General features: G+C 38.0%; 1 protein-coding gene across 6 annotated transcripts in view; it reads right to left on the bottom strand.

The window, feature by feature from the left end:
• The window catches only part of MEMO1 (mediator of cell motility 1), a 142,364-nt gene that overhangs the window by 25,742 nt on the left and 89,119 nt on the right, over positions 1-27,503 (bottom strand). For all 6 annotated transcript variants that reach the window (XR_012422510.1, XR_012422508.1, XM_045369546.2 and 3 more), the window contains one exon: positions 25,737-25,848. Coding sequence is in view for 4 of the 6 variants with exons in the window: in XM_045369546.2 (XP_045225481.1) it covers positions 25,737-25,848 (112 nt within the window). In the remaining 2 variants the exon portion in view is untranslated. The remainder of the gene's footprint in view (positions 1-25,736; positions 25,849-27,503) is intronic.

Raw genomic sequence — 27,503 nt, 5'->3', positions numbered from 1 at the left:
GTGCTATCCCCACCACATACAAATGTTCAGAGCATAGATAAGTTCCCGAATTGTAAATATATTTCCGTATCTGTAAAATACGGAATCATAATTGCAATACTTACTTCATAAAATTGTTATGAAGTGAAGAACACTATAGGAAAGGTACTTCGTCACAATAGTTGGCTCACTCTGAATAAACAACACGTCTACTCTCCACAAGAGCCATTAATCCCTTCAATTAACCTCAGTTTGAGCTTGCAAATCTATCTATAAGGAGGTATAAAACTCTGTTCTCTGTTGAAACCTAGGACTTGAATTGGGGCTCATTCATCCACCCCTCTGTCATCTGTCTTTTTAAAAAATTACTTGTTCTCTAGCTCTACAGACAAATAAGCATGAATTAGAAAAAAGAGCATTTAGCTTTGAAAAGTAATACTACTAGGATTTAAAATCCAAGTTCTGAAGTTGAACTTCCAGTGAAAGAATACAAAATCTCACCCCCAAAAAGCAATTATAAAACTGGATAAAAGCGTCAAAAGCAACCATCTTTGTGCTATGGAAATCAACCAAAGGCAAAACAACAACAACAAAAAAAAATGAGAAGAACATGTTAATGAAAAACTACAGAACTTCCTGGTAACTACGGTGGAAATCTGGCATCTTACCAGGAGCTACCTCCATCCCCTACCCTAGCTCCACTGAAGTATAAGTTCCATCAAGGAACCCGCACATTCATTGCAAAAAGGGGATGACTTTGACTTGGAGCAGAGAGTGGAAAACCCACACTCAGCAGGAAACAGAAAAGCCTGCAGATTGCTTAGTCCGAGATTGCTGTTGTTGAGGTGAGCCAGAAACCTGAGGACTAGGTAGAAACTTAATAGAAAGACAATGGAAATGGCAAAGCCATAGAGAGACTTGATAAATTTTCCACACATCCTAAAGAGAGAGCCTATGCCCTCCACACAACACTGGCTGACTAGGAGCCTGCACACATGTACACGGGAGTCCCATAAAGTCCTAAGCTCCACACAAAATGCAGTCTAACTGAGAGACCGGCAGCATATGCATGGGGGAAGCTGGAAACCTGAGAGACCTAGCTCTCCACACACGCCTGGCTAACAGAAAATTTGGGTACATGCACAGGGTCTTAGGTCTAAGACAACATAATAAAAAGTAAAAGAAACAAACATGAAAACAGACTATACTTAGTTGATTTTTTCTTTTAATCAGAAACAGGGTCTCACTATGTTGCCCAGGTTAGCTTCAATCTCTGAGCCCAAGTGATCCTCCCTTCACAGCCTCCATACAATCTCCCAGCAGAAGGTGAAAGCCTTTCTGGCTCAATGTGTTTAGGTATAGCCTTCAACCAATAATTAGCTAAGCACTAAATTCAGGAATTGCAGGTGGGAACCCTACAAAGCCAAGCTTAAAATTACAAATTAAAAAGTTTTAAAAGCTGGGGAGACACATAAGTAACCACACATAGTGGGAGACACAGATTCTGCAGTTGAAGTCCATGAAAGTTACTAAATAAATAAATAAATACAATCTGCAAGGGAAAAAAATGAATAAAAACTGAATCCAAAGTTACTATAACATACTACACAAAATGTCCAGTTCCAAAAAAAATTATAAGTCATGGAAAGAAACAGCCAACTATGACCCGTATTCGGGGGGAAAAATAAGCAGCCAGCAGAATTTGTATCCGAGTAAGAGCAGATATTGGATTTAGCAGACAAAACCTTCAAAAGAGTTATAAATATTATTCAAAGAATTACAGGAAGCCATGCTCAAAGTTGTGATGATATAACTAAAATAGGGAATATCAACAAAGAAATAAATGCAAACTATTAAAAAGAACCAAGTGGAAATTTTAGAGTTGAATAGTAACTGAAATGAGAAATTCAAATGAGTTCACTAGATGGTCTGAAGAGCAGATTCGATATTAAATAGGAAACAGTCTGTGAAATTACAAAAAAAAACCAATCAGAACAGAGAAAAAGAACAGAGCATTGGAGATTTGTAAACAACATCAAGCATATCAGCACGTACATAATCGGAGCTCCAGAAAGGGAACAGTAAAAATATTAGAAGAAGTAACTGCTGAAAACGTTCCAAATTTCATGAAAAAACATTTACCTACAGATCTAAGGAATTCAACAAATCCAAAGTATGATAAGCACAAAGATATCCTCACCCAGATACATCATAATCAAACAGCTGAAAACAAGACACAAGAAGAAAATCTTGAAAGCAGCCAGAAGCAAGTAACTTCTAACATATAGGAGAGTTTTTTAACAAACGGTACTAGGACAACTGCATATCCATACACCAAAATAAAAATAATAATAATGAACTTGTCTCTTTGCCTCACATCATACGGAAAAATTAATTAAAATTGGATCCTAGAACTATAAGAACTAAAACTGTAACACTTCTAGAACAGGGATCAGCAAACATTTTTTGAAAGGGGCCATTAAGTATTTCAAGTTTTCTGGGCGACACAGTATAGAAACTGCGCAAAAGTTCAGGTAGAGAGAAAGCAGGCATAGACAATATGTAAATACAGAAGTATGGCTATGTTTAAATAAAACTTTATTTACAAAAGTAGGCTGTGGGCCAGATGGGGTTCACAGGCTGTAATTTGCTGACTCTTGTTCAAGAAGAAAACAAAGGAGAAAATTTCTATGACCTTGGAGGAGGCAAAGTTTTCTTAAATTTGATACCAGAAACAGAATCTATACAAGAAAAAAAGTTGATAACTGAATTTAACAAAATGAAAAACTTCTGCTCTTCATTAAGAAAATGAAAAGTCAAGTCATACAATATGAGAAAATATTTGCAAATCATATATCTCATAAAGAATTTGTCTCCATAAATTCTCTTATAACTCAATAAAACAATGAATTACCAAAATAAAAATTGGGTAAAAATGTATGAATATGCAGATGACATGATAGTATATTTAGAAAACCCCATTGTCTCAGCCCAAAATCTCCTTAAGCTGATAAGCAACTTCAGCAAAGTCTCAGGATACAAAATCAATGTGCAAAAAACACAAGCATTCTTATACACCAATAACAGACAAACAGAGAGCCAAATCATGAGTGAACTCCCATTCACGATGACTACAAAGAGAATAAAATACCTAGGAATCCAACTTACAAGGGATGTAAAGGACCTCTTCAAGAAGAACTACAAACCACTGCTCAGTGAAATAAAAGAGGACACAAACAAATGGAAGAACATACCATGCTCATGGATAGGAAGAATCAATACTGTGAAAATAGCCATACTGCCCAAGGTAATTTATAGATTCAATGCAATCCCCATTAAGCTACCAATGACTTTCTTCACAGAATTGGAAAAAACTGCTTTAAAGTACATATGGAACCAAAAAAGACCCCGCATTGCCAAGACAATCCTAAGCCAAAAGAACAAAACTGGAGGCATCACGCTACCTGACTTCAAACTACACTACAAGGCTACAGTAACCAAAACGGCATGGTACTGGTACCAAAACAGAGAGATAGACCAATGGAACAGAACAGAGCCCTCAGAAATAATACCATACATCTACAGCCATCTGATCTTTGACAAACCTGACAAAAACAAGAAATGGGGAAAGGATTCCCTATTTAATAAATGGTGCTGGGAAAATTGGCTAGTCATAAATAGAAAGCTGAAACTGGATCCCTTCCTTACTCCTTATACGAAAATTCATTCAAGATGGATTAGAGACTTAAATGTTAGACCTAATACCATAAAAACCCTAGAAGAAAACCTAAGGAATACCACTCAGGACATAGGCATGGGCAAGGACTTCATGTCTAAAACACCAAAAGCAACGGCAACAAAAGCCAAAATTGACAAATGGGATCTAATTAAACTAAAGAGCTTCTGCACAGCAAAAGAAACTACCATCAGAGTGAACAGGCAACCTACAGAATGGGAGAAAATTTTTGCAATCTACTCATCTGACAAAGGGCTAATATCCAGAACCTATAAAGAACTCAATCAAATTTACAAGAAAAAAAAAAACCCCATCAAAAAGTGGGCAAAGGATATGAACAGACACTTCTCAAAAGAAGACATTCATACAGCCAACAGACACATGAAAAAATGCTCATCATCACTCGCCATCAGAGAAAGGCAAATCAAAACCACAATGAGATACCATCTCACACCAGTTAGAATGACAGTCTTTAAAAAATCAGGAAACAACAGGTGCTGGAGAGGATGTGGAGAAATAGGAACACTTTTACACTGCTGGTGGGACTAACTAGTTCAACCATTGTGGAAAACAGTGTGGCGATTCCTCAAGGACCTAGAACTAGAAATACCATGACCCAGCCATCCCATTACTGGGGATATACCCAAAGGATTATAAGTCATGCTGCTATAAAGACACATGTACACGTATGTTTATTGTGGCACTATCACAATAGCAAAGACTTGGAATCAACCCAGATGTCCATCAGTGACAGACTGGATTAAGAAAATGTGGCACATATACACCATGGAATACTATGCAGCCATAAAAAAAGGATGAGTTCGTGTCCTTTGTAGGGACATGGATGTAGTTGGAAACCATCATTCTCAGCAAACTATCACAAGAACAGAAAACCAAATACTGCATGTTCTCACTCATAGGTGGGAATTGAACAATGAGATCACTTGGACACAGGAAGAGGAGCATCACACACTGGGTCCTATTGTGGGGAGGTGGTAGCCGTGAGGGATAGCATTAGGAGATATACCTAATGTAAATGATGAGTTAATGGGTGTAGCACACCAACATGGCACATGTATACATATGCAACAAACCTGCACATTGTGCACATGTACCCTAGAACTTAAAGTATAATAAAAAAAAAAAAAAAGTGGGAAAAAAAAATGCTTTCTTCCTCCTCCTGGCCTCCTCCTTCCTAATTACTGCCTTCTTTCCTTTCCTCTAAGTTCCCTTGCTCTGGGTCCCTCTGCTCACCAGTCTCAGGAGAAAATTTAAGAAGATATTAAAAGAACAATAAAGGATAAAAAAAAGTATGAATAGATATTTCACAAAAGAAGATACACAAATGGATAATAAGCACATAAAAAGTTGCTCAATGGTTTGTAGTTCTCCTTGAAGAGGTCCTTCACATCCCTTCTAAGTTGGACTCCTAAGTATTTTATTCTTTGTAGCGACTGTGAATGGGAGTTCACTCATGATTTGGCTTGCTGTCTACTATTGGTAGATGCTTGTGGTTTTTGCACACTGATTTTGTATCCTGAGACTTTGCTGAAGTTGCTTATCAGCCTAAGGAGATTTGGGGCTGAGATGATGGGGTTTTCTAAATATACATTCATGTCATCTGCAGAGACAATTTGACTTCCTCTCTTCCTATTTGAATATATTTTATTTCTTTCTCTTGCCTGACTGCACGGGACAGAACTTCGAATACTATGTTGAACAGGAGTGGTGAGAGGGGGCATACCTGTCTTGTACCAGTTTTCAAAGGGAATGCTTCCAGCTTTTGCCCATTCAGTATGATACTGGCTGTGGGTCTGTCATAAATAGCTCTTAATATTGTGAGATACATTCCATCAATACTTAGTTTATTGAGAGATTTTAGCATGAAGGGGTGTTGAATTTTATCGAAGGCCTTTTCTGCATCTATTGAGACAATCATATGGTTTTGGTCATTGTTTCTGTTTATATGATGGATTACATTTATCAATCTGCATATGTTGAACCAGGCTTGCATCCCAGGGATGAAGCCCACTTGATCTTGATGGATGAGCTTTTTGATGTGCCACTGGATTTGGTTTGCCAGTATTTTATTGCAGATTTTTGCATCGAAGTTCAGCAGGGATACTGGCCGAAATTTTTCTTTTTTTGTTGTGTCTCTGCCAGGTTTTGGTATCAGGATGATGCTGGCCTCATAAAATGAGTTAGGGAGGAGCACCTCTTTTTGCATTGTTTGGAAAAGTTTCAGAAGGAAAGGTACCAGCTCCTCTTTGTACCTCTAGTAGAACTCAGCTGTGAATCCATCTGGTACTGGGCTTTTTGGTTGGTAGGCTATTAATTACTCCCTCAATTTCAGAACTTGTTATTGGTCTTTTCAGGGATTTGACTTCTTCCTGGTTTAGTCTTGGGACGGTGTATGTGTCCAGGAATTTATCCATTTCTTCTAAATTTTCTAGTTTATTTGCATAGAGGTGTTTATAGTATTCTCTGTGGTAGTTTGTATTTCTGTGGGATCAGTGAGTGATATCCCCTTTATCACTTTTTATTGTGTCTCTTTGATTCTTCTCTCTTTTCTTCTTTATTAGTCTGGCTAGCGGTCTATTTTGTTAATCATTTGAAAAAAACAGCTCCTGGATTCACTATTTTTTTGAAGGGTTTTTCGTGTCTCTATCTCCTCCAGTTCTGCTCTGATCTTAGTTATTTCTTGTCTTCTGCTAGCTTTTGAATTTGTTTGCTCTTGCTTCTCTAGTTCGTTTAATTGTGAGGTTAGGGTGTCAATTTTAGATCTTTCCCTCTTTCTCCTGTGGGCTTTTAGTGCTATAAATTTCTCTCTAAACACTACTTTAGCTGTGTCCCAGAGATTCTAGTACGTTGTGACTTTGTTCTCATTGGTTTCAAAGAACTTCTTTATTTCTGCCTTAATTTCGTTATTTACCCAGCAGTCATTCAGGAGCGGGTTGTTCAGTTTCCACGTAGTTGTGTGGTTTTGAGTTTCTTAATCCTGAGTTCTAATTTGATTGCACTGTGATCTGACAGACTGTTTGTTACGATTTATGTTGTTTTGCATTTGCTGGGGAGTGTTTTACTTCCAATTATGTGGTCAATTCTAGAATAAGTGCAATAGGTGCTGAGAAGAATGTATATTCTGTTGATTTGGGGTAGACAGTTCCCCAGATGTCTATTAGGTCTGCTTGGTCCAGAGTTGAGTTCAAGTGCTGAATATCCTTGTTAATTTTCTGTCTCATTGATCTAATATTGATAGTGGGGTGATAAGTCTCTGGCTATTATTGCGTGAGAGTCTAAGTCTCTTCGTAGGTCTCTAAGAACTTGCTTTATGAATCTGGGTGCTCCTGTATTGGGTGCATATATATTTAGGAAAGTTAGCTCTTCGTGTTGCATTGATCCCTTTGCCATTATGTAATGGCCTTCTTTGTCTTTTTTGATCTTTGTTGGTTTAAAGTCTGTTTTATTAGAGACAAGGGAATAAGAGAAGACACAAATAAATGGAAAACCATCCCATGCTCAAGGATAGGAAGAATCAATACTGTGAAAATAGCCTATCGCCCAAAGTAATTTATAGATTCAATGCTATTCCCATCAAGCTATCATTGACTTTCTTCACAGAATTAGAAAAAAAAAAAAATTAAATTTCATGTGGAACCAAAAAAAAGCCCATATAGCTAAGACAATCCTACGTAAAAAGAACAAAACTAGAAACATCATGCTAGCTGACTTCAAACTATACAACAAGGCTACAGTAACCAAAACAGCATGGTACTGGTACCAAAACAAAGATATAGACCAATGGAACAGAACAGAGGCCTCAGAAATAATGCCACACATCTACAACCATCTGTTCTTTCACAAACCTGACAAAAACAAGCAATGGGGAAAGGATTCCCTATTTAATAAATGGTGTTGGGAAAACCAGCTAGCTATATGCAGAAAACTGAAACTGGACCCCTTCCTTACACCTCATACAAAAATTAACTCAAATGGATTAAAAACTTAAATGTAAGACCTAAAACCATAAAAACCCTAGAAGAAAACCTAGGCTATACCATTCAGGACGTAGGCATGGGCAAAGACTTCATGACTAAAATGCCAAAAGCAATGGCAACAAAAGCCAAAATTGACAAATGGGATCTTTAAACTAAAGAGCTCCTGCATGACAAAAGAAACTATCATCAGAGTGAACAGGCAACCTGCAGAATGGGAGAAAATTTTGCAATCTATCCATCTGACAAAGGGCTAATACCCAGAATCTACAAAGAACTTAAACAAATTTACAAGAAAAAAACAAACAACCACATCAAAAAGTGGGCTAAGGATATGAACAGGCACTTCTTAAAAAGAAGCCATTTATGTGGACAAGAAATATATGAAAAAAAAACTCATCATCATTGGTCATTAGAGAAGTGCAAATCAAAACCACAATGAGATACCATCTCACACCAGTTAGAATGGTGATCATTAAAAAGTCAACAAACAACAGACGCTGGAGAGGATGTGGAGAAACAGAAACACTTTTACACTGTTGGTGGGAATATAAATTAGTTCAACCATTGTGGAAGACAGTGTGGCGATTCCTCACGGATCTTGAACTAGAAGTACCGTTTGACCCAGCAATCCCATTACTGGGTATATACCCAAAGGATTATAAATCATTCTATCATAAAGACACATGCACACGTATGTTTACTGCAGCACTGCTCACAACAGCAAAGACTGGAACCAACCCAAATGTCCATCAATGATAGACTAGATTAAGAAAATGTGGCACATATACACCATGGAATACTATGCAGAAATAAAAAAGGATGAGTTCATGTCCTTTGCAGGGACATGGATGAAGCTGGAAATCATCATTGTCAGCAAACTAACACATGAATAGAAAACTAAACACTGCATGTTCTCACTCATTAAGTGGAACTTTAACAATTATAACACATGGATGCAGGGAAGGAAACATTACACACTGGGGCCTGTCGGGGAGTGGGGGGCTAGGGGAAGAATAGCATTAGAAGAGATATCTAACGGAGATGACGGGCTGATGGGTGCAGGAAACCACCATGCCACGTGTATAACTATGTAACAAACCTGCACATTCTGCACTTGTATCCCAGAATTTAAAGTATAATAATAAAAAAAAAGTTGCTCAACAACATTAGCCATTAAGGAGATGCAAATTAACAGCACAATGAGATTACACTAAATGTCTATCAGAATGGCTATAATCAAAAATACTGACGATAACAGATACTGGCCAGGATGTAAAGAAACTGGAAGCCTCATGCACTATTCCTAAAATATAAAATGGTACAGTCACTTTGGAAAACACTTTGGTAGTTTCTGAAAGAATTAAAACAAAGGCTTATCATATGACCCAACAATTTCCTTTGACATAAAGATGTGTATAAGAATTTTTGTAACATTATTCATAATAGCCAAAAACTGGAAATGGTTCAATAGTTTATCAACCGGTAAATGGATAACATGTGGTATATTCATATAACAGAATAATTATTATTTGGCAATAAAGAAGAATGAGCCGGGCACGGTGGCTCACGCCTGTAACCTTAACACTCTGAGAAGCCGAGATGGGCAGATCACTTTGAGCTCAGGAGTTCAAGACCAACCTAACCAACATGGCGAAACCCTGTCTCTACTAAAAATACAAAAATTAGCTGGGTGTGGTGGCGCACATTCATCATCCCTACTCAGGACGCTGAGGCAGGAGAATCACTTGAACCTGGGAGGCAGAAGTTGCAGTGAGCCAGGATCGCACCACTGCACTCCAGCCTGAGTGACAGAGTGAGACGCTGTCTCAAAAAAAAAAAAAAAAAAAGGAGAATTAACTACTGAGACATGCGACAACAGGGATGAAATCTCAAAAACAGTATGCTAAGTGAAAAAGAATAGACTATGTTTTGTACAATTCCATTTATATGAAATTTCCAGAAAATGCAAATCTAGAAACAGAAAGCAAACCAGTGGTTGTCTGAGACTGAGAGTAGGAACAAGGACTGACCTCAAATGTACACCAGGTTGGGTGATGAAAATGTTCTGGCTGAGTGCAGTGGCTCATGCCTGTAATCCCAACACTTTGGGAGGCTGAGGTGGGCAGACTGCCTGAGGTCAGGACTTCAGGACCAGTTTGGCCAACATGGTGAAACCCCATCTCTACTAAAAATACAAAAAAATTAGCCATGCGTGGTGGTGTGTACATGTAATCCCAGCTACTCAGGAGGCTGAGGCATGAGAATCGCTTGAACCCGGGAGGTGGAGGTTGCACTGAACCAAGATCATGCCACTGCACTCCAGCCTAGCCAACACAGCAAGACTGTCTCAAAAAAAAAAGTTAAATCATTGAGTTGAACTCTTATATGAGTGAATTTTAGTGTGTAAATCATACCTCAATAAAGCTGTTGCAGAAAAAATAAAAAGAAAATCCACCCCTGCCACTCACAAGTTGCTACCTACAGCGTATTACTATCCTAAGTGTCAATTTTGTCATCTGAAAAAAAACAGAAAAAACAGAGTTAATAATACCTCACCAGGTTCTTGTTAATTCTTTAGTAATATAGAGGAACCTTTTAGCCCTTCTTGTTTTGTCTTATAGCTTAAACCATGCTGCAGGAAATTTACCAATCCAAGATAAAATAACTGAAATCCAAGAACCCTTTTTTTTTTTTTTTTAAAGCCACAGGATCTTGCTCTGTCACCCAGGCTGGAGTGCATTGGTACCATCACAGCTCACTGCAGCCTCAAACTCCTGGAGCCACTCACTTTAAAACAAAAACAGCAACACTGTATTACCAATGCTCTTACTAAAACAGACTATGAAAATTCTAAATTCTAATTCTAACATAAAAAGATGAATTCTAATAAAAATAATACAAGCAATAAGAAAACATTATCATTTAAAGTGGTTTATTAATTTGTGGTACATAAATAATCAAAATCTTAAAATTTTAAATGTTTAAATATTGACAAATTTATTAAATATACAAATATTTACATATTTATGAAATATACAAATACTTATTTGCTTAATCTTCCCCTGCCATTAATTTGAACGTTTCTCCTCTGTATGACATTGATGAATATGCAAGTCTTCCTTCCTATACAAATTCTTCCAGTTTCCTAATGAGTCTAGAAGCAGTCCCAATTTCTTAAGATGTGAGGAGAATTAAACTAACTGTAACAACAACTACAATTAGCCAGTCAGAAGGGACATGATCCTCATCCCTAAGGTGCCAAGGCTGTTGTCATAGTAATACCACTGTGATTTATTCTCCTCTCCCTTTTCAGTTTGAAAATACTCAAAGAAAAAAACAGGGCAGGGGGGATGACAAAAAGTTATGTAGGTAAACATAAAAAATCTGTACTCTCATATATTCTATTCCTCTCAAATGTCTTTTGCTACCTCCTCTTTATGCTTTTCATGGTCATAGAAACTGAAACTATTCCATTACCACCAACAAAGAATGATTTCCTATTATTCCAGAGCTCATCCATGTTCTGTGAGTCTTAAAAATGCTCTCCTGCTGATAGGAGATAAGGTAATACTCGAAGGGAATCAACATACAGAAAAAGGAGAAACTGAGAAACATAAAGAAAAGTTACACTTGCTCTAAAAACCTCATAAATGCTCTAAAACCAAAAATAAAAAAAAATTAACTGTAAGACATATGCAAAAATATACAAATAACTGTAAATATAAAAGTCACAGAATAAGAAAACACTTGAAAAATGCCACTGCTCTTGTGACTGTCATTAAACTGGGCAGAGGAAGAGAATCTCTGGCGTATTTTTATTCTACGTCCAGAGAGGAGGCATTCCATTCCTTAAAGACTACCTATATAAAAGCAGATCTACTTTTCTCTATTTCTAATATTTGAAGATCTTCATTGAGGCCACATCAGAAAGGAAAGTAAAAATCTTAAGATCCAGTGAAACCTAAGCTATAATAAAGGTTAAGATGGCATTTCAGAGAGTCAAAAATCCAGAATGGCAATATGCCAGCCTGTAACTGGGAAAGAGGCATAGGAGCTTTACATGAAAGTTAATATAGCAGGCCTGATGCTACAGTCTTTAGAAGGGCCTGTGTGTTAAGACTGGTCCTTGGTTGGCATCTGGGAACTTGGTTTTTAGAATATTTCTTATGCTGATAAGGCTGTTTAACCCACTTGGGACACTGAATTCTGCTATACCAGCTTGCTGAGATTGTTTGTAAACAAGGTGATTACATACAGTAAACACTTTACTTCTGAGAGCCTGGAATTTTGGTAGCTGTGGCTAGCTACACAGGCAGAGTACCTACATGACCAGTCCCCAGTAAAAATCCTGGATTTTGAATCTTAAAGCAGTCTTCCTTGGGCAGAAATACTATGTACTTTCTATGTAGCCCACATCTACAGAAGGCAGAGCAGTAGACACCTGTAACTGGATTCTAGAGCACACAACCTGGATCCCTCACATGCGCAGTTCACAGTAGGGTTCACACTCCTATGACAACCTAATGCTGCTGCAGATCTCACAGGAGGCAGAACTCAGGTGGCAATGCTTGCTGGCCCACCATTCACCTCCCACTGCACAGTCCAGTTCCTAACAGGCCACAGACCAGTTGGGGACCCCTGCTCTAGAGAATCACCAAATGTGAGGGTGGTCATGAAAGTTTCAAACAGGTGTCAAAGGCAAAGTGATATAAAAGAATCATAACTGCAGTTTTAAAGAGTCCTATAAGGCAGAACTTCTCTCATCTTTTTCTCTTGGTCAAATTCACTTTCAGACCAAAGACACATGCATATAGAATTTAAGCAGAATACTGCGATTCATGTAAGAAAAAATAAACTACAGAGATCCAGAAAACAGGCTGGGTGCAGTGGCTCATGCCTGTAATCCCAGCACTTTGGGAGGCCAAGGTGGGCAGATTCCTTGAGCCCAGGAGTTCAAGAAAAGCTTGGGCAACATGGCAAAACCCCATCTCTACAAAAAATATAAAAATTGGCCAGGGGTGGGGGTGCACACCTGCAGTCCCAGCTATTTGGGAGGCTGAGGTGGGAGGATCACTTGAGCCTGGGAGGTGGAGGCTGTGGTGAGCTGTGAGCATGCCACTGGACTCCAGCCTGGGTGACAGAGTGAAATCCTGTCTCCATAAAGAAAAAAAAAAGATCCAGAAAACATCAGAGGCAGAGAACTGGGGAAAGAGGTAGAGGATAGGGGAAGAAGAAGGGTAAGCTAGCTGTCAATGACTTAACTAAAATTAACATTTAAGTCATTATAAATCTTTACTGTTTGATCAGTTAAATGAAAACAATGAAATTCCCAAAATTAATTTTTAAATCTTTCAAAATTTCCATTTAAATAGGCATGATGATAAGAAAGGTTTTCTAAGAAAGGGCATACTTCAGGTACCAGAGAGCCATTCTAAACACTATTTTTAAAACTCAACCATTTGAAGCTACTATGAAGCAACACAATCTTAGAAACTGGTCAAGTTTGCTGTCAGAATCATAGAGAAACTCCTGTATGTTTTTAAAAACAAGTCAACATTTCCATACCCTACATTCTCTTAAACTTACACTCATTTCTGGCTTTACCATTTCTGATAATGGCAATATCATGAGCCCTTGAACTTCATATTCTCTTCAATTTATATCAACTTTCTCACATAGGAATATTTCTATCTGCATAGAATTATGTGTAGAATCCTCATGATTCTAACCCTTAAACATCTCCCACATCTGCTCAGTGTGTTACCCCACCTGCCACTGCCTTGGTTCGAAGCCCCCATGATTTTTTTACTACACTATTTATTTCTTCCAACTCCAATCCATCCTTTCATATTGCCATCACACCTTCAAGGAGAGCTATTCTTTTTTTTTTTTTTTTTTGAGACGGAGTCTCACTCACACTGTCACCCGGGCTGGAGCGCGATGGTGCAATCTCGGGCACTGCAATCTTTGCCTCCCAGGTTCACACAATTCTCCTGCCTCAGCCTCCCGAGTAGCTGGGATACAGACACTCACCCACACCCAGCTAATTTTTTGTATCTTTAGTAGAGATGGGATTTTACTATGTTGGCCAGACTGGTCTCGAACTCCTGACCTCGTGATCTGCCCACCTCAGCCTCCCAAAGTGCTGGGATTACTGGCGTGAGCCACCGCACCTGATCAAGGAGTGCTATTCTTTTTTTTGAGAGAGAGTCTCGCCCTGTCGCCCAGGCTGGAGTGCCATGGCGTAATCTCGGCTCACCGCAACCTCTGCCTCCTAACTTCAAGCAATTCTCCTGCCTCAGCTTTCCAGGTAGCTTGGATTACATGCGGGTGCCACCAAGCCCGCCTAATTTTCTGTATCTTTAGTAGAGACAGGGTTTCCCCATGTTGGCCAGGATGTTCTCGAACTCCTGACCTCGTGATCTGCCCACCATGGCCTCCCAAAGTGCTAAGATTACAGACGTGAGCCACCGCGCCTGGCCTAGGAGTGCTATTCTTATTCAGTCCCAATCATCACCCCCTCCCTTGCTAAGAACATTTTATTAGCTCTGTACCAGGCATAGAATAAAATACAAGTATTTTACAATGGCATTCAATTCCCTCCATAATCTGGTTCTAATCTATTTTCCAATTCTCTAATCCTGCCCCTCTTACACTATATCTCTATAAGTCAGCTACTCAAATGCCTCCAGCCCCAGGATGGTGTTACAGATGTGTGAAAAGGTAGACAAGGTGTAAGATAATAGGGAATGGCAGGACCAATATTTAACTATAAATATCTGCATAAAAATTTTTTTCCTAACTATGCAAACCAAACAAAAACCATCTACAAACAGACCTTGGTTACTACCCAAGCCTTTTACAACTCCTGCAAGTTAAGCCAAATAGTTTCCTGCTATTAAAAATAAGCCCTAGGCTGGGCGCAGTGGCTCAAGCCTGTAATCCCAGCACTTTGGGAGGCCGAGACGGGCAGATCATGAGGTCAGGAGATCGAGACCATTCTGGCTAACACGGCGAAACCCCGTCTCTACTACAAAAATACAAAAAAACTAGCCGGGAGAGGTGGCGGGTGCCTGTAGTCCCAGCTACTCGGGAGGCTGAGGCAGGAGAATGGCGTGAACCCAGGAGGCGGAGCTTGCAGTGAGTTGAGATCCGGCCACTGTACTCCAGCCTGGGTGACAGAGCGAGGCTCTTGTCTCAAGGAAAAAAAAGAAAGAAAATAAATAAATAAATAAATAAATAAGCCCTGGGCTATCCTACTCCTAAATACTTTGTATGTACATAACTCCCTTTCTCATGAAAACCTTACACCCAATCCCATGAAAATTGTAGGCACCTTCAAAATCCATTCAAATGCCACCCCCTTAATGAAGCCTTCTCTGTGCTTCCCTAACTCAACTACTACCTCTTTCCTCCCAAATCCCTACTCTCTGCTCCTGTAACTCTTTAATTATACTTACTACATTTTGAATTATATTATAATCATTTATATACATTTCTTATCTCTTCTACCAGGCTAAAAGATGAGAAAACAAACAGGTGTTTCTTTATTTTTGTATTCTTCATCCTTAAACATAGATTAGTACCATTAGGTACATCTATTATATTTGAAAAATTCAGTTTAACCAAAATTTTAAAAATCTTAAAATGTTGACAGTAAATGTTATCTTAAAAACAACCCAATTTTTATAAAACATAACTAGTAAGTCTGGGGACAGTGGCTCACATCTGTAATCCCAGCACTTTAGGAGGCTGAGGCAGGCAGATCACTATGAGCCCAGGAGTTCAAGACCAGACTGGGCAACATGGCGAAACTCCGTCTCTACAAAAAATACAAAAATTAGCCAGGTGTGGTGGTGTGCACCTGTGTTCCCAGCTATTTAGGATGCTGAGGTAGGAAGATCTCTTGAGCCCGGGAGGTGGAGGTTGTGGTGAGCTGCGAGCGCACCACTGCACTCCAGTCTGAGCAGGACCCTGTCTACACACACACACACACACACACACACACATACACACCTTGTACAACTAGTAAAACAGAAAAGATGAAAAATTACCATTTGGGAGCCAAAATGTGTTTCATTAACCTGTTTATTTATTCCCACATATAAAATGCATTATTCTTAATCTGTGTTTAAGACAGGCATCAGTCTCTTATTCTGTGTATTCTTCAGAAGGAGGTACAGTTAAATGGTAAAAAAAATTCTTTTTATGACCACCACAAAATAGCAAATTTTAAATAGTGAAATTAGAGCTATAAACTGGTATAATTCCTTTAACATGGTACTTGGGCCATTCAATAATTCATTTAGAGGAGTTTTCTTTAAGAAAATGAAAGAAGCTCAGATTTGTAAATGTCTACCTTTTTTTCCTAAACATTCTTGACCCTTGACCCTCTCTTCCTAACTCCAGTCCTACCCACACAGTGCTTAAAGTGACTGTCTACAGAATGTACTGAATCTTTCTTAAGAATGAAAACAGGTAGTGATATAAACAGGTGCTAGTTAAGATTTCAGGAAACTTCAGACTTCCTCCCATATGGTGAGAGTAAAAAAACAATGAAAGAGATTTCCAGTTTCTCATCTAACATGTAAAGATTTTAGAAGGTATTACTCTTATCCTAACAGAAAAAAACACTAAATTAAAAACCAATAACTCTTATCAGATCTACCTGAGAATTGAGGTGACAGAGCAAACCAATGCCCCAAAAACTGGAAGTGTAGACAGAATCAGAGAATCTTAAACCACGCTTGGAGCTAGCAGGAATACTTAAAGGGTAATGAACTAATTGCTGGAGACTAAATGTGGACTACCCTGAGAGATACAAACTCCTGAGAGCCAAGGCATCAAGCTGTAGAAGGCTTTATGAAAGTTTTACTTCCAAGGGCCCCAACAAATATCTGCTTCACTGAGTATTCTGTCCTCTTTACAAAAATGCCTAACTGCAAGAGAAACTATTTTACCAGTGCCTAACAAAATTGGGCCTTACAAGAGTTTCACAAACGTGGAGTAAAAGTAATACCCAAATCCAGCCCCTCCAGTCTTCTTGTCTGACCTGAAGTGGGGGAAAATCTGAGAACTTGTTAAATCACAGACCAGTGGCACAGGCTCACCAAAAGAATGACAACTGATCACAGAATTATAGAATGTGTCTCCTTTCCTCATCTTACCACTGTATCAACAGGGCACCTGTATAATAACAGGGGAAGGTAACTGAAAGAAATGCAGGACTTGGACCTTATCTAACAAGTCTCTTAACAAGTTGGGTGTAGAAGGAACATACTTCAACATGATAAAGACCACATATGACAAACCCACAGCTAATACCACAATGAACAGGGAAAAACTGAAAGCCTTTCCACTAAGTTCTGGAACAAGATAAGGATGCCCACTTTCACCACTTCTATTCAACACAGTACTGGAAGACCTAGCCAGAGCAATTAGTCAAGAGAAGAAATAAAGGGCATCCAAATGTAAAGGAAAAAGTCAAATTATCCTTGTTTGCAGATGACATGGTCTTACATTTAGAAAAACCTGAAGTCTCCACCAAAAAACCCTAAGATCTGATAAACAAATTCAGTAAAGTTGCAGGATACAAATATCAACATAGAAAAATCAGTAGCATTTCTACATAAAAACAGCGATCAAACTGAAAAATCAAGAAAGCAATCCCATCTACAATAACTACCAAAAACAAAACAAAATACCTAGGAATAAATTTAGCCAAAGAAGTGAAAGAGCTATACAAGGAAAATTTTGAAACACTGATGAAAGGAATTGAAGAGGACATAAAATACTGGATAGATATCCCATGTTCAGGGATTGGAAGAATTAATACTGTTTAAATGTCCATACTACCCAACATAACTTACATATTTAATGAAATCCCTACCAAAATACCAAAGACATTCTTCAAAGAAATTTTTTTAATCCTAAAATTTATAAAAGTTGTAACACACATAAAATGTGAATACCAGAAGGAGAAAAAGAAATACAGTAATTACTGAGAAGTTTCCAAAATTAATGACAGATACTAAACCACAAATCCAGGAAGCTCAGAGAACTCCAAGAAGGATAAATACCAAGAAACTGACACTTAGGTGTCAATTTATATTAAAACTGCAAAAAACCAAAGACAAACAAAAGATCTGGAAAGCAACCAGAGGACAAAAACACTTTACCTATAGAGAAACATGGATAACAATGATAAGAATTATGTACGATTTCTCTTCAGAAACCATGCAAGAAGTGATAAAATAAAGTGCTGACAGTGAAAGAAAAAAACCCACTAATTTAGAATTCTATATCCAGGAAAAATTTCTTTCAAAATTAAAGAAGAAATAAAGCTTTTGTCAGTCTAATAAAAATTGAGGGAGTTTGTCAATTTACACATTAGATCTGCCTTGCAAGAAATGTTAAAAGAAGTCCTTCAGAAAAGAACAAGGATATAGGTCAGAAAATTGGATCTACATAAAGCAAGCAAGTACGTTAGAGAAAGAATAAATGAGGGTAAAATAAAATCTTTTATTTCATTTTTTTCTTATTCTTAATTGATCTAACAAATAATTTGTTCAAATAAATAAAAGGAGCAATGTATTTGATGATTACAGCTTATGGATAAGTGAAACAAATGACAGTGGTGTCATAAGGGACAGGAGGGAGAAATTAGGAAGACTCTTAGATGATGCTTCTACTACCCATGAAGCAGTACAGTGTTATTTAAAAAGTTGTTAGCCAGGTGCAATGGCTCCTGCCTATAATCCCAGTACTCTGAGAGGACAAGACAGGAGGATCACTTGAGCCCCTGAGTTCAAGACCAGCCTAGGCAAGATAGTGAGACCCTGTCTCTACAAAAAATTTTAAAATTAGCCAGGCATGGTGGTGCATGTCTGTAGTCCCAGCTACTCGAGAGGGTGAGGTGGGAGGATCCCTTCAGCCCAGGAGGTGGAAGTTGCAGTAAGCCAAGATTGTGCGCCACTGCACTCCAGCCTAAATAACAGAGTGAGACCCTGTCTCAAAAAAATAAAAAATAAAGTTGTAAATTTGTTGTAAATGTATGCTGCAAACTCCATGGCAAAAACTAAAAGACAGTAATAAAAACGGTATATACATATATATGTATAAATGATATGCTGAGAGGAAAACATTATAGTCATATAAAATGCACAATTAAAACCAGAGAGGACAGGAAAAAAAGTGGTAGACAAAAAAACGAAAAAAAAAGGAGAATAATGACAATGATTAGAAAAGGGTAATAAGTAAGGTAGATATTAATTCAACATAGCAGCAGTCCTTCAGGAGGTGGAATGGATAAGCAAACTATGGTACATCCATAAAATGAAATACTGTTCAGTGATAAAGAGAAGTTAGATACCAAGCTCTAAAAAGACATGGAGGAATCTTGAAGATATATTGCTAAATGAAACCCAATTTGAAAGGCTATATACTGCATGATTCCCAACTGTAGGACATTCAAGAAAATGCAAATCTATTGAGACAGTAAACTGATCAGTAGTTACTAGGCGCATGGGGAGAGGGGAGAAGGCGGCGATGAATAGGTGAAGCATTGGTTTTTAGGGCACTGAAACCATTCTGTATGGTATTCTAACAACAGAGACATAATAGGCATTTGGCAAAAACCGTAAGAGTATCCAACACAAAGAGTGAATCCTAATTAAACTATGGACTTTAGTTAACATAATAATGTATTGATATTGGTTCATCAATTGTAACAAATGTACTATACTAATTCAAGATGTTAAGAACAGGAAAAACTGCTTAGGTAGGAGTAGTATTTAATGCCATATAAAAGCATCTAATGTAGCATTCTCACTTAGGGAACTCAAAAATATAATCGATATGGATAAACTTAACAGATGAACATAACTAGACCTCCCAGGCTGAAGTAATCCTCCCACCTCAATCTCCCAAGAGGCTGGGACCACAGGTGTGTGCCACCTGGTCCAGTTATTTTTTTTACTTTTTGGAGAAAGGGGACTCATTTTGTTGCCCAGGCTGGTCTCGAACTCCTGGGTTCAAGAAATCCTCCTGCCTTAGCCTCCCAAAGTGCTGAGATTACAGGTCTCATGAGCCACCACGCCCAGCCTAATGCTGTTAATTTTAGAAGATACTAATTTTTTTCCAGATGATTTCTATATATCCTAACTGAAACCTAATTGAACCTCCCTCAAGAGCAATTATAAAAAGCAATTATAGGCTGGGAGTGGTGGGTCATGCCTGTAATCCTAGCACTTTGGGAGGCCGAGGGCAGGTGGATCACTTGAGGTCAGGAGTTCAAGACCAGCCTGGCCAACATGGTGAAACCCTGTCTCTACTAAAAATACAAAAAAATTAGCTGGGCGTGGTGGTGGGCACCTGTAATCCCAGCTACTTGGGAAGCTGAGGCAGGAGAATCGCTTGAACCTGGGAGGTGGAGGTTGCAGCAGGCCGAGGTTGTGCCACTGCACTCTAGCCTGGGCGATGGAGCGAGACTCTGCCTCAAGAAAAAAAAAAAAATTACAAAAATTAGCTGGGCATGGTGGCACATGCCTGTAATCCCAGCCACTGGGGAGGCTGAGGCAGGAGAATCACCTGAACCCAGGAGGCAGAGGTTGCAGTGAGCCAAGATCATGCCATTTGCACTCCAGCCTGGGGAACAAGAGTGAAACTCTGTCTCAAAAAAAAAAAAAGCAATTATAACAGTAAAATTTATTATGCATTTCAATATTAAAGATAATATATGGTGACATACAAAAGAAAAAGTAATCATAAGAAAAAAATTTTTAATATATGCAAAAAAAGAACAAAGTGCGTAAGATATGATCTCGTTTATATGTTTTAACTCAAACATAAATGTGTATGTATAAATTTTACATAATACACAAACTTACATATGCTAAAATACATGTTAGTGTATGCATAAAAACCTTTACTGGCAGTAAACACTGGCTGAGTAGAACCAGAGTCTTCCACCATTCATTTTGTACTTCTTGATTCTGTTTACATTTTCTAACCATGTACGTATATTTTTTATGTCAGCAGAGTTAACTGAGCAATGAGATTGTGAGTCATTTTATGTTTTCTCCTTTAAACTACTATTTTTTAAAAAAGCTCTAATGAATATAATTTTTAAATCTATTACAAACATGCAGCCGGGCATGGTGGCTCATGCCTGTAATCCCAGCACTTTGGGAGGCCGAGGCGGGCAGATCACGAGGTCAAGAGACGGAGACCATCTTGGCCAACATGGTGAAACACCTTCTCTACTAAAAATACAAAAATTAGCTGGGCATAGTGGCAGGCGCCTGTAATCCCAGCTACTCGGGAGGCTGAGGCAGGAGAATCACTTGAATCCAAGAGGCAGAGGTTGCAGTGAGCCAAGATCGTGCCACTGCACTCCAGCCTGGTGACAGAGCAAGACTCTATCTCAAAAAAAAAAAAAAAAAAAAGCAGAAATTTAAATAATACCTTAGACATCTATTTTTTTAAAATACATAATGTGGTTTATAATAGTGAAAAATAGGGGGAAAGCTTAAAAGTTAAATGGTCAAGAATTGATTGAAGTATTACAAGCATCTTTGCCTAGAAAGTCTTATGTATAGCCAATAAACTGAAGTAAAAAAATGACAGGAAAATACCTTCATGACAAGAAAAGCAGTTTAAAAAAAGAATATTTGTAGCCGAAGATGATCAAGAGTTTATTTTTTGAAAATTAAAAAAATGTAATTTCTTTTTTAAAAAGAACATTTGATCCACTTTTTGGAAAAACAATTAAAGTATTGAAAATGGCAAGACAGTTATTAATTCATTCAACAATTACTGAAATATTTTTGTGTACCAGGTACTGTGCAATGCATAGCAGATATACTGAAGACTAGCTGCTCCCAGGAGAAAACACTATGGAACTACCATGGAAGGGACACAGACTTATATACAAATAATCCCTCAACTACTTAACCACAGTTTCTATGAATCTAATCACCAAAAATTCTTTTCACATCTCAATGCTCAATGTCACTCCTCCCATCAAAAGTAGCATCCGTAGTTCCCTCTCCTTGAATTTAGCCTTATGATGCGCTTTGACCCGTAGAATGAGGCATGAGTGATGCTGTGCCAGTTCTAGACTTTGACATTAAGAGAGCAGGAAATTTCTTCTTTTGCTCAATTGCTATCCTGCTAGAGAGGATTCACCATGTGAACTGAGAAGTCCTGAAGGGTGAGTGTCAACAGGCACTGATAGATGAGAACCAAGATGAAAACTGATGTGCCTCAAGAAGACAACCAGCACCACGGCCCCAGAGAGGAAGCTAGGGCATCTTGGAGTCTTTAGCCTAAGTCGACCTGCCTCAACTGGTAGTAGATGAAACAGAGACAAATTGTCTCCACTAACCCAACCAAATTTCCAAACTATAGAATCGTTTAAGTGAAAAACTACACATTTGTGGGACCTAAAAATCAAAACGATTGAATTCACAGACATGGAGAGTAGAAGGATGGTTACCAGAGACTGGAAAGAATAGTGGAGGGCTAGAGGGTAGGTGGGGATGGTTAACAGATACAAAATAAAATAGAATGAATAAGACCTAGTATTTGGTAGCACAACAGGGTGACTATAGTCGATAACTCAATTGTACATTTTTAAGTAACTAAAAGAATATAACTGGATTGCCTGTAACACTAAGGATAAATGCTTGAAGTGATTAATACCCCATTCTCCATGATGTGATTATTTTACACTGCATGACTGTATCAAAACTTCTCATGTACCCCATCTATACACCATGCACCCAAAAAATTAAGTTTGTTTTTAACTTTTTTTAAAAAAGAAAAAAATACATACATTAAGGTGATTTGTTATGCTGCAATACGTAACTAAGACATTACTTGGGAGACTGAAGTAAGAAGCTCGCTTGAGGCCAGGAGTTCAAGATCAGCCTGAGGAATAAAGTAAGACCCGTCTCTAAAAAAATGTTTTTAAAATTAGCCAGATATGGTAGTACGTACCTGTAGGGCCACTACTCTGAAAGCTGAGGTAGGAATATCCTTTGATCCCAGGAGTTCAAGGTTACAGTGAGTTATAATTGTGCCACTGCACTCCAGCCTGGGTGACAGAATGAGGCCCTGCCTCTTTAAAAAAAAAAAAAGAGAGGCCAAGCACAGTGGCTCATGCCTGTAATCCCATTGCTTTGGGAGGCCAAGGTGGGAAGACTACTTGAGACCAGGAGGCAGAGGCTGCAGTGAGCCATGATCATGCCACTGCACTCCAGCCTGGGCAACAGAGCTGAGAATCTTTCCCCCCTACATCTCCCCTCCAAAAAAAGAGGAACCACACTCAAGGAGCCTCATTCACATCCTAACTTGATGGAAATCATAAGATAATAAATTTTGAGCCTAGGGTCACAGCAAATAAGATTTCTGAACATCCTGAGAAGCCTAGGTGTATATGACATGTTAGAGAGACACGAATTGTCCACCAGAGGAAGAACTGTAGTAGACCACCAGCAAAGATAGCTGTCAACAGTTTCTCTTATTCCTGTACACACATGCTACTCCTCCCATCAAGAGGAGCAATATATTGCTCTTTTCCTCAAATCTTGGCTGACACAGTGATCTTATTTGCTTTGAAAAACACAATTCACTGGAAATGTGCTATGTAGTTTCCAGCCTAGGACATAATAGGCCTAGAAACTCCTGGTTTTACTCTCTTGATCCAAAAAAAGAAGAAGAAGAAAAAAGGAAGTCTAAGCTATTCTTCTAGAGAGTAGCCCCCCCCCCCCAAAAAAAAAAGCCCTACTTGATGAACAAACAGGTCAGCTGGAGAAGAAATGAGGGGTCTCAACAGAGAGCTAGCACTAAGGCCCAAGATACATGAGTGACACTATCTGAGATACTGTAGCCCCATTTGAGCCACCTCAGTCAGTGTCTTGTGGACCAGAGCAAGGTGTTCCCTGCCCCAATTCCTGGCCCCCAAATTTTAGGCAATAAACAGCTGTGATTTTAAGTCACAGTTTAAATCTGTTAGTAAAAGATAACTGATATAGGTAATTTTAAGTAAGAGTTTTGTTACTTAGTAATAAATAACTGACATAGGTAATGAGTCCAACTAATGCTACAAAGAAAAGAAGGGTCAATAATAGGGATCCTAATGTTATGTGGCAGTAGTTTATTTGATACTATTTAAAAGGGGGAATTATAAGTAGGAATTTGGTTTGCTGGGTTTAAGTTTCTATTTTCCTAAATGTTCCACAATGTACATGTTTTACTTTTAAAATAACAATAAAAATGTTATCTTGTTATAACCTCCTTGAGGATATTGTTGTCAGTTTATCAGTCCTATTGTTTTTTGGGTTTGTTTGTTTGAGACAGGGTCTCACTCTGTCACCTAGGCTGGAGTGCAGTGCCATAATCTCGGCTCACTGCACTCTCAACCAGCCAGGCTCAAGCAATCATCCCACCCCAGCCTCCCAAGTAGCTGGGACAACAAGTACCCGACATTACACATGGCTAATTTTTCTATTTTTAGTAGAGACAAGAGTTTTGCCACATTGCCCAGGCTGGTCTTGAACTTCTGGGCTCAAGTTATCTGCCCACCTCAGCCTCCCAAAGTGCTGCTGGAATTACAGACATGTGCCACTGCACCCGAAGTATTAGTATTTATTAAGTCTAAATTGTATTTTCTCATGACAAAATATGCAAACATCTCAGTGAATAAAAATATTCAATTATCTTTTCCAGTTGAAGAAGAGAAAGTTCTGATTACAACAACAATTTAAGAAATAATACATATGGTTTCACATTTCTGAAGAATTAGAATGTATTAAAAACCCGAAAATTATATTGCTTACAATGTAGTATCGCACTGATTTTTGAAAATTCTTCAGATTTATATAATTCCTCACGGTTATCATTGTGAGCAGAAGCAGACAAAAGATTGAGAAAAGTAAATAATACTTTGAATACAGAGTAAGAGTGGAAACAATCCAAAAAGACTGCAACAATGAACTAAACAAGAAAAACTAAACAGCAATAATTGAGAAGACATACAAAAAGAAATCACACAAAAGTCTGAGAACAGAAAATAATCCATCTGAATATTATGAAAAGGCCTTGGGCTTTGGCTGATCACAAGTACATTAGCCAACAGTAAGCCACATCAACATAAAAAATATAATGTTATCTTAGACTTTATTAGTACGTTTAATTAATATTTACTGAAAGCCTACAGAGCATCATGTACTTTAGTAAGAAAATATAATGAACAAATCCAGAAGGAATCATCTTACCATACTTAGAACTGCCAAACTAAATATGAAATATTAAGTCCATATATAGGAAATGGTTTTAAAAATTAGAGAAACCTACAAAAGAGAAGACATCCTAATCCAAATGTTTCACTAAAAGAAGAAAATCCTTGAAATAATTATTTTTTATTTTATCAAAATACATTAATAACTACTATGTGCTGGACACTGTGCTAGGTGGTGGGGTATACAGTAGAGAACAAAACAGATATTGACCCTGTCCTCGTTCAGCTCACAGTACAGTGAGTACCCCCCATCACAGGAAGACCTTTAGCAGGTACCACCTAACAGTCTGTCAAGCATACCATAAAAGAGATTCATGTACCTTGCACAAGGTTGAAATAAATCACCTCCAAAATTAAATACAAGCCTAAAATTTTACGATTAATTATAGCATTGTACCAGAAAAGAATGGAATTATTATTTTGAGATAAAGAAATGTCGAATGAATAAAATACAAGCAAAGCAAGATATATACATACCCACATACACTCACATACCCATGGCTTTTTTAATACTTCCACGTAATAAAACAATCATGTCAATTCACATGTTCAGCCTTCGCAGGAAAACTACTCAAAACCAACAATCCACCTTAAGACACTCCTGTCTCAATTTTTTATCTCATTTCTTTACCCTGATAATTATTGGGATTTACTAGTTTTAAATTACCAAAGAAATTAATGTCTATGATTTCCTGGGGATTTCTTATATCAATCAATATACCTTTCCATGGCTTTAGCTGTATAAGGCAAATGCATTTCAATACTGTGTTCATCTTCATCTGTCTGCAGAGACATGCGTTCAAACATTCCTGTCTTCCATAGTTCTCCGTAAACTAAAGAGATTTCAAAATACAGTAAAACAAATATATTAATGCATATCCTTATCCAGTGAGATTCCACCCAGTAACACAAAACTACACGCTTTGGCAAGAGACAGAAACACCATATAATACTTGCATTTTTATTAAAACAAAACAATAGAAAGAAAGGAAAGAAAGGAGGGAGAGTAAGGAGAAAGAGAAAAAAACAGAACTAGTTTTTATGTAACAGGTATAACAGTAATACATGTAAAGACTTACTCATCATTTGCATATGTTACATAGTTAAATAAAAAATGATCATTTAAACTCTTCATCAGTTCCTTTCATTATTTCTAAAATCACCTTTGGGTCTAGGCTTTTCCTTGGCTTTAATCAGTACATGCTAGCAAGAACATAATTAGAATTCCTACTGAAATATGGAAAAACCATTGGTCTATTTAACTCATGAGGTCAAACGCATAGTTTCTGAGTTTTTTTAATAAAACGTGTGGTATTATTTCACACCTCAGGTTTCTGCCATACCACGAAGAGAAAATTCTCACTAATGCTATTCTCCTGAAAATTCAAAATTCAGCTTGTAAGATAGATCAAAATATAAATTTGCCACAATACCATCCCAACTTAAAAAGACTAGTAATTCAGGCCCTTCTGATGAACTATACTTAAAACTGAATATTGTAGAACAAGAAGAGATAAAAGTTAATGTGTAAAAAATATATATAATAATATTTTTAGCATAGAATAGAACAAATCCTCAAATGGGTTTACCTATACCAAAGACAGAAAGAAATGGTTGTATGACCTCTTATCTTGAAAAAATTCTCCATTTCTTCACTGGCAGGCTATCCAAAATTAAAATTTTCTGAATGCCCCAACAAGGTTTTAAAAGTAAAATATGTTCCCTAAAACATCTCAGGAAGTAAGGTTAGAAATAGTCGTTTCATTAATAAGATGCACTAACAAATTGCTAATATTCTATGATACCTAAAGCCCCAAATTATGAAAACTTATGCCAAAAACAAGAAAAAAGAATTTTTTCTTGCAAATGGACTCTTTTATTATTTTATTTATTTTCATATTAATTTATTTAATTTTGGAGACAGGGCTTCACTCTGTCACCCAGGCCAGGCTGGAGTACAGCAACATGATTTCAGCTCACTGCAACCTCTACCTCCTGAGCTCAAGCCATCCTCCTACCTCACTGCCCCACGCCCTCCCCCAACCAGGTGGCTGAGATTACAGTCATGTGCCACCACGCCCAGCAGATTTTTGTATTTTTTTGTACAGACGGGGTTTTGCCACATTGCCCAGACTGGTCTCAAACTCCTGAGCTCAAGCAGTCTGCCCATCTCAGCCTCCCAAAGTGCTGGGATTTCAGACATGAACCACCACACTAGGCTTCGACTCTTTTATTCTATACAAGAAATTTTTGCAAAATTTTTTGAAACAATAGCACCCCTAACATGCTTAAAAACATAATTTGAGGCCAGGTACAGTGGCTCACACCTATAAACCCAGCACTTTGGGAGGCCAAGACAGACCAGGAGTTCAAGATCAGCCTGGGCAACACAGCAAGACCCTACCTCTACAAAAAAAATTTTTTAAATAAATTGGGTGTGGTGATGTGTGCCTGTAGTTCTAGCTACTTGGGAGGCTGAGGTAGGAGG

The sequence above is a fragment of the Macaca fascicularis genome, chromosome 13 (genome assembly GCF_037993035.2).
Source record: "Macaca fascicularis isolate 582-1 chromosome 13, T2T-MFA8v1.1".
NCBI lineage: Eukaryota > Metazoa > Chordata > Mammalia > Primates > Cercopithecidae > Macaca > Macaca fascicularis.
This window is presented reverse-complemented; position numbering and strand designations above follow the sequence as displayed.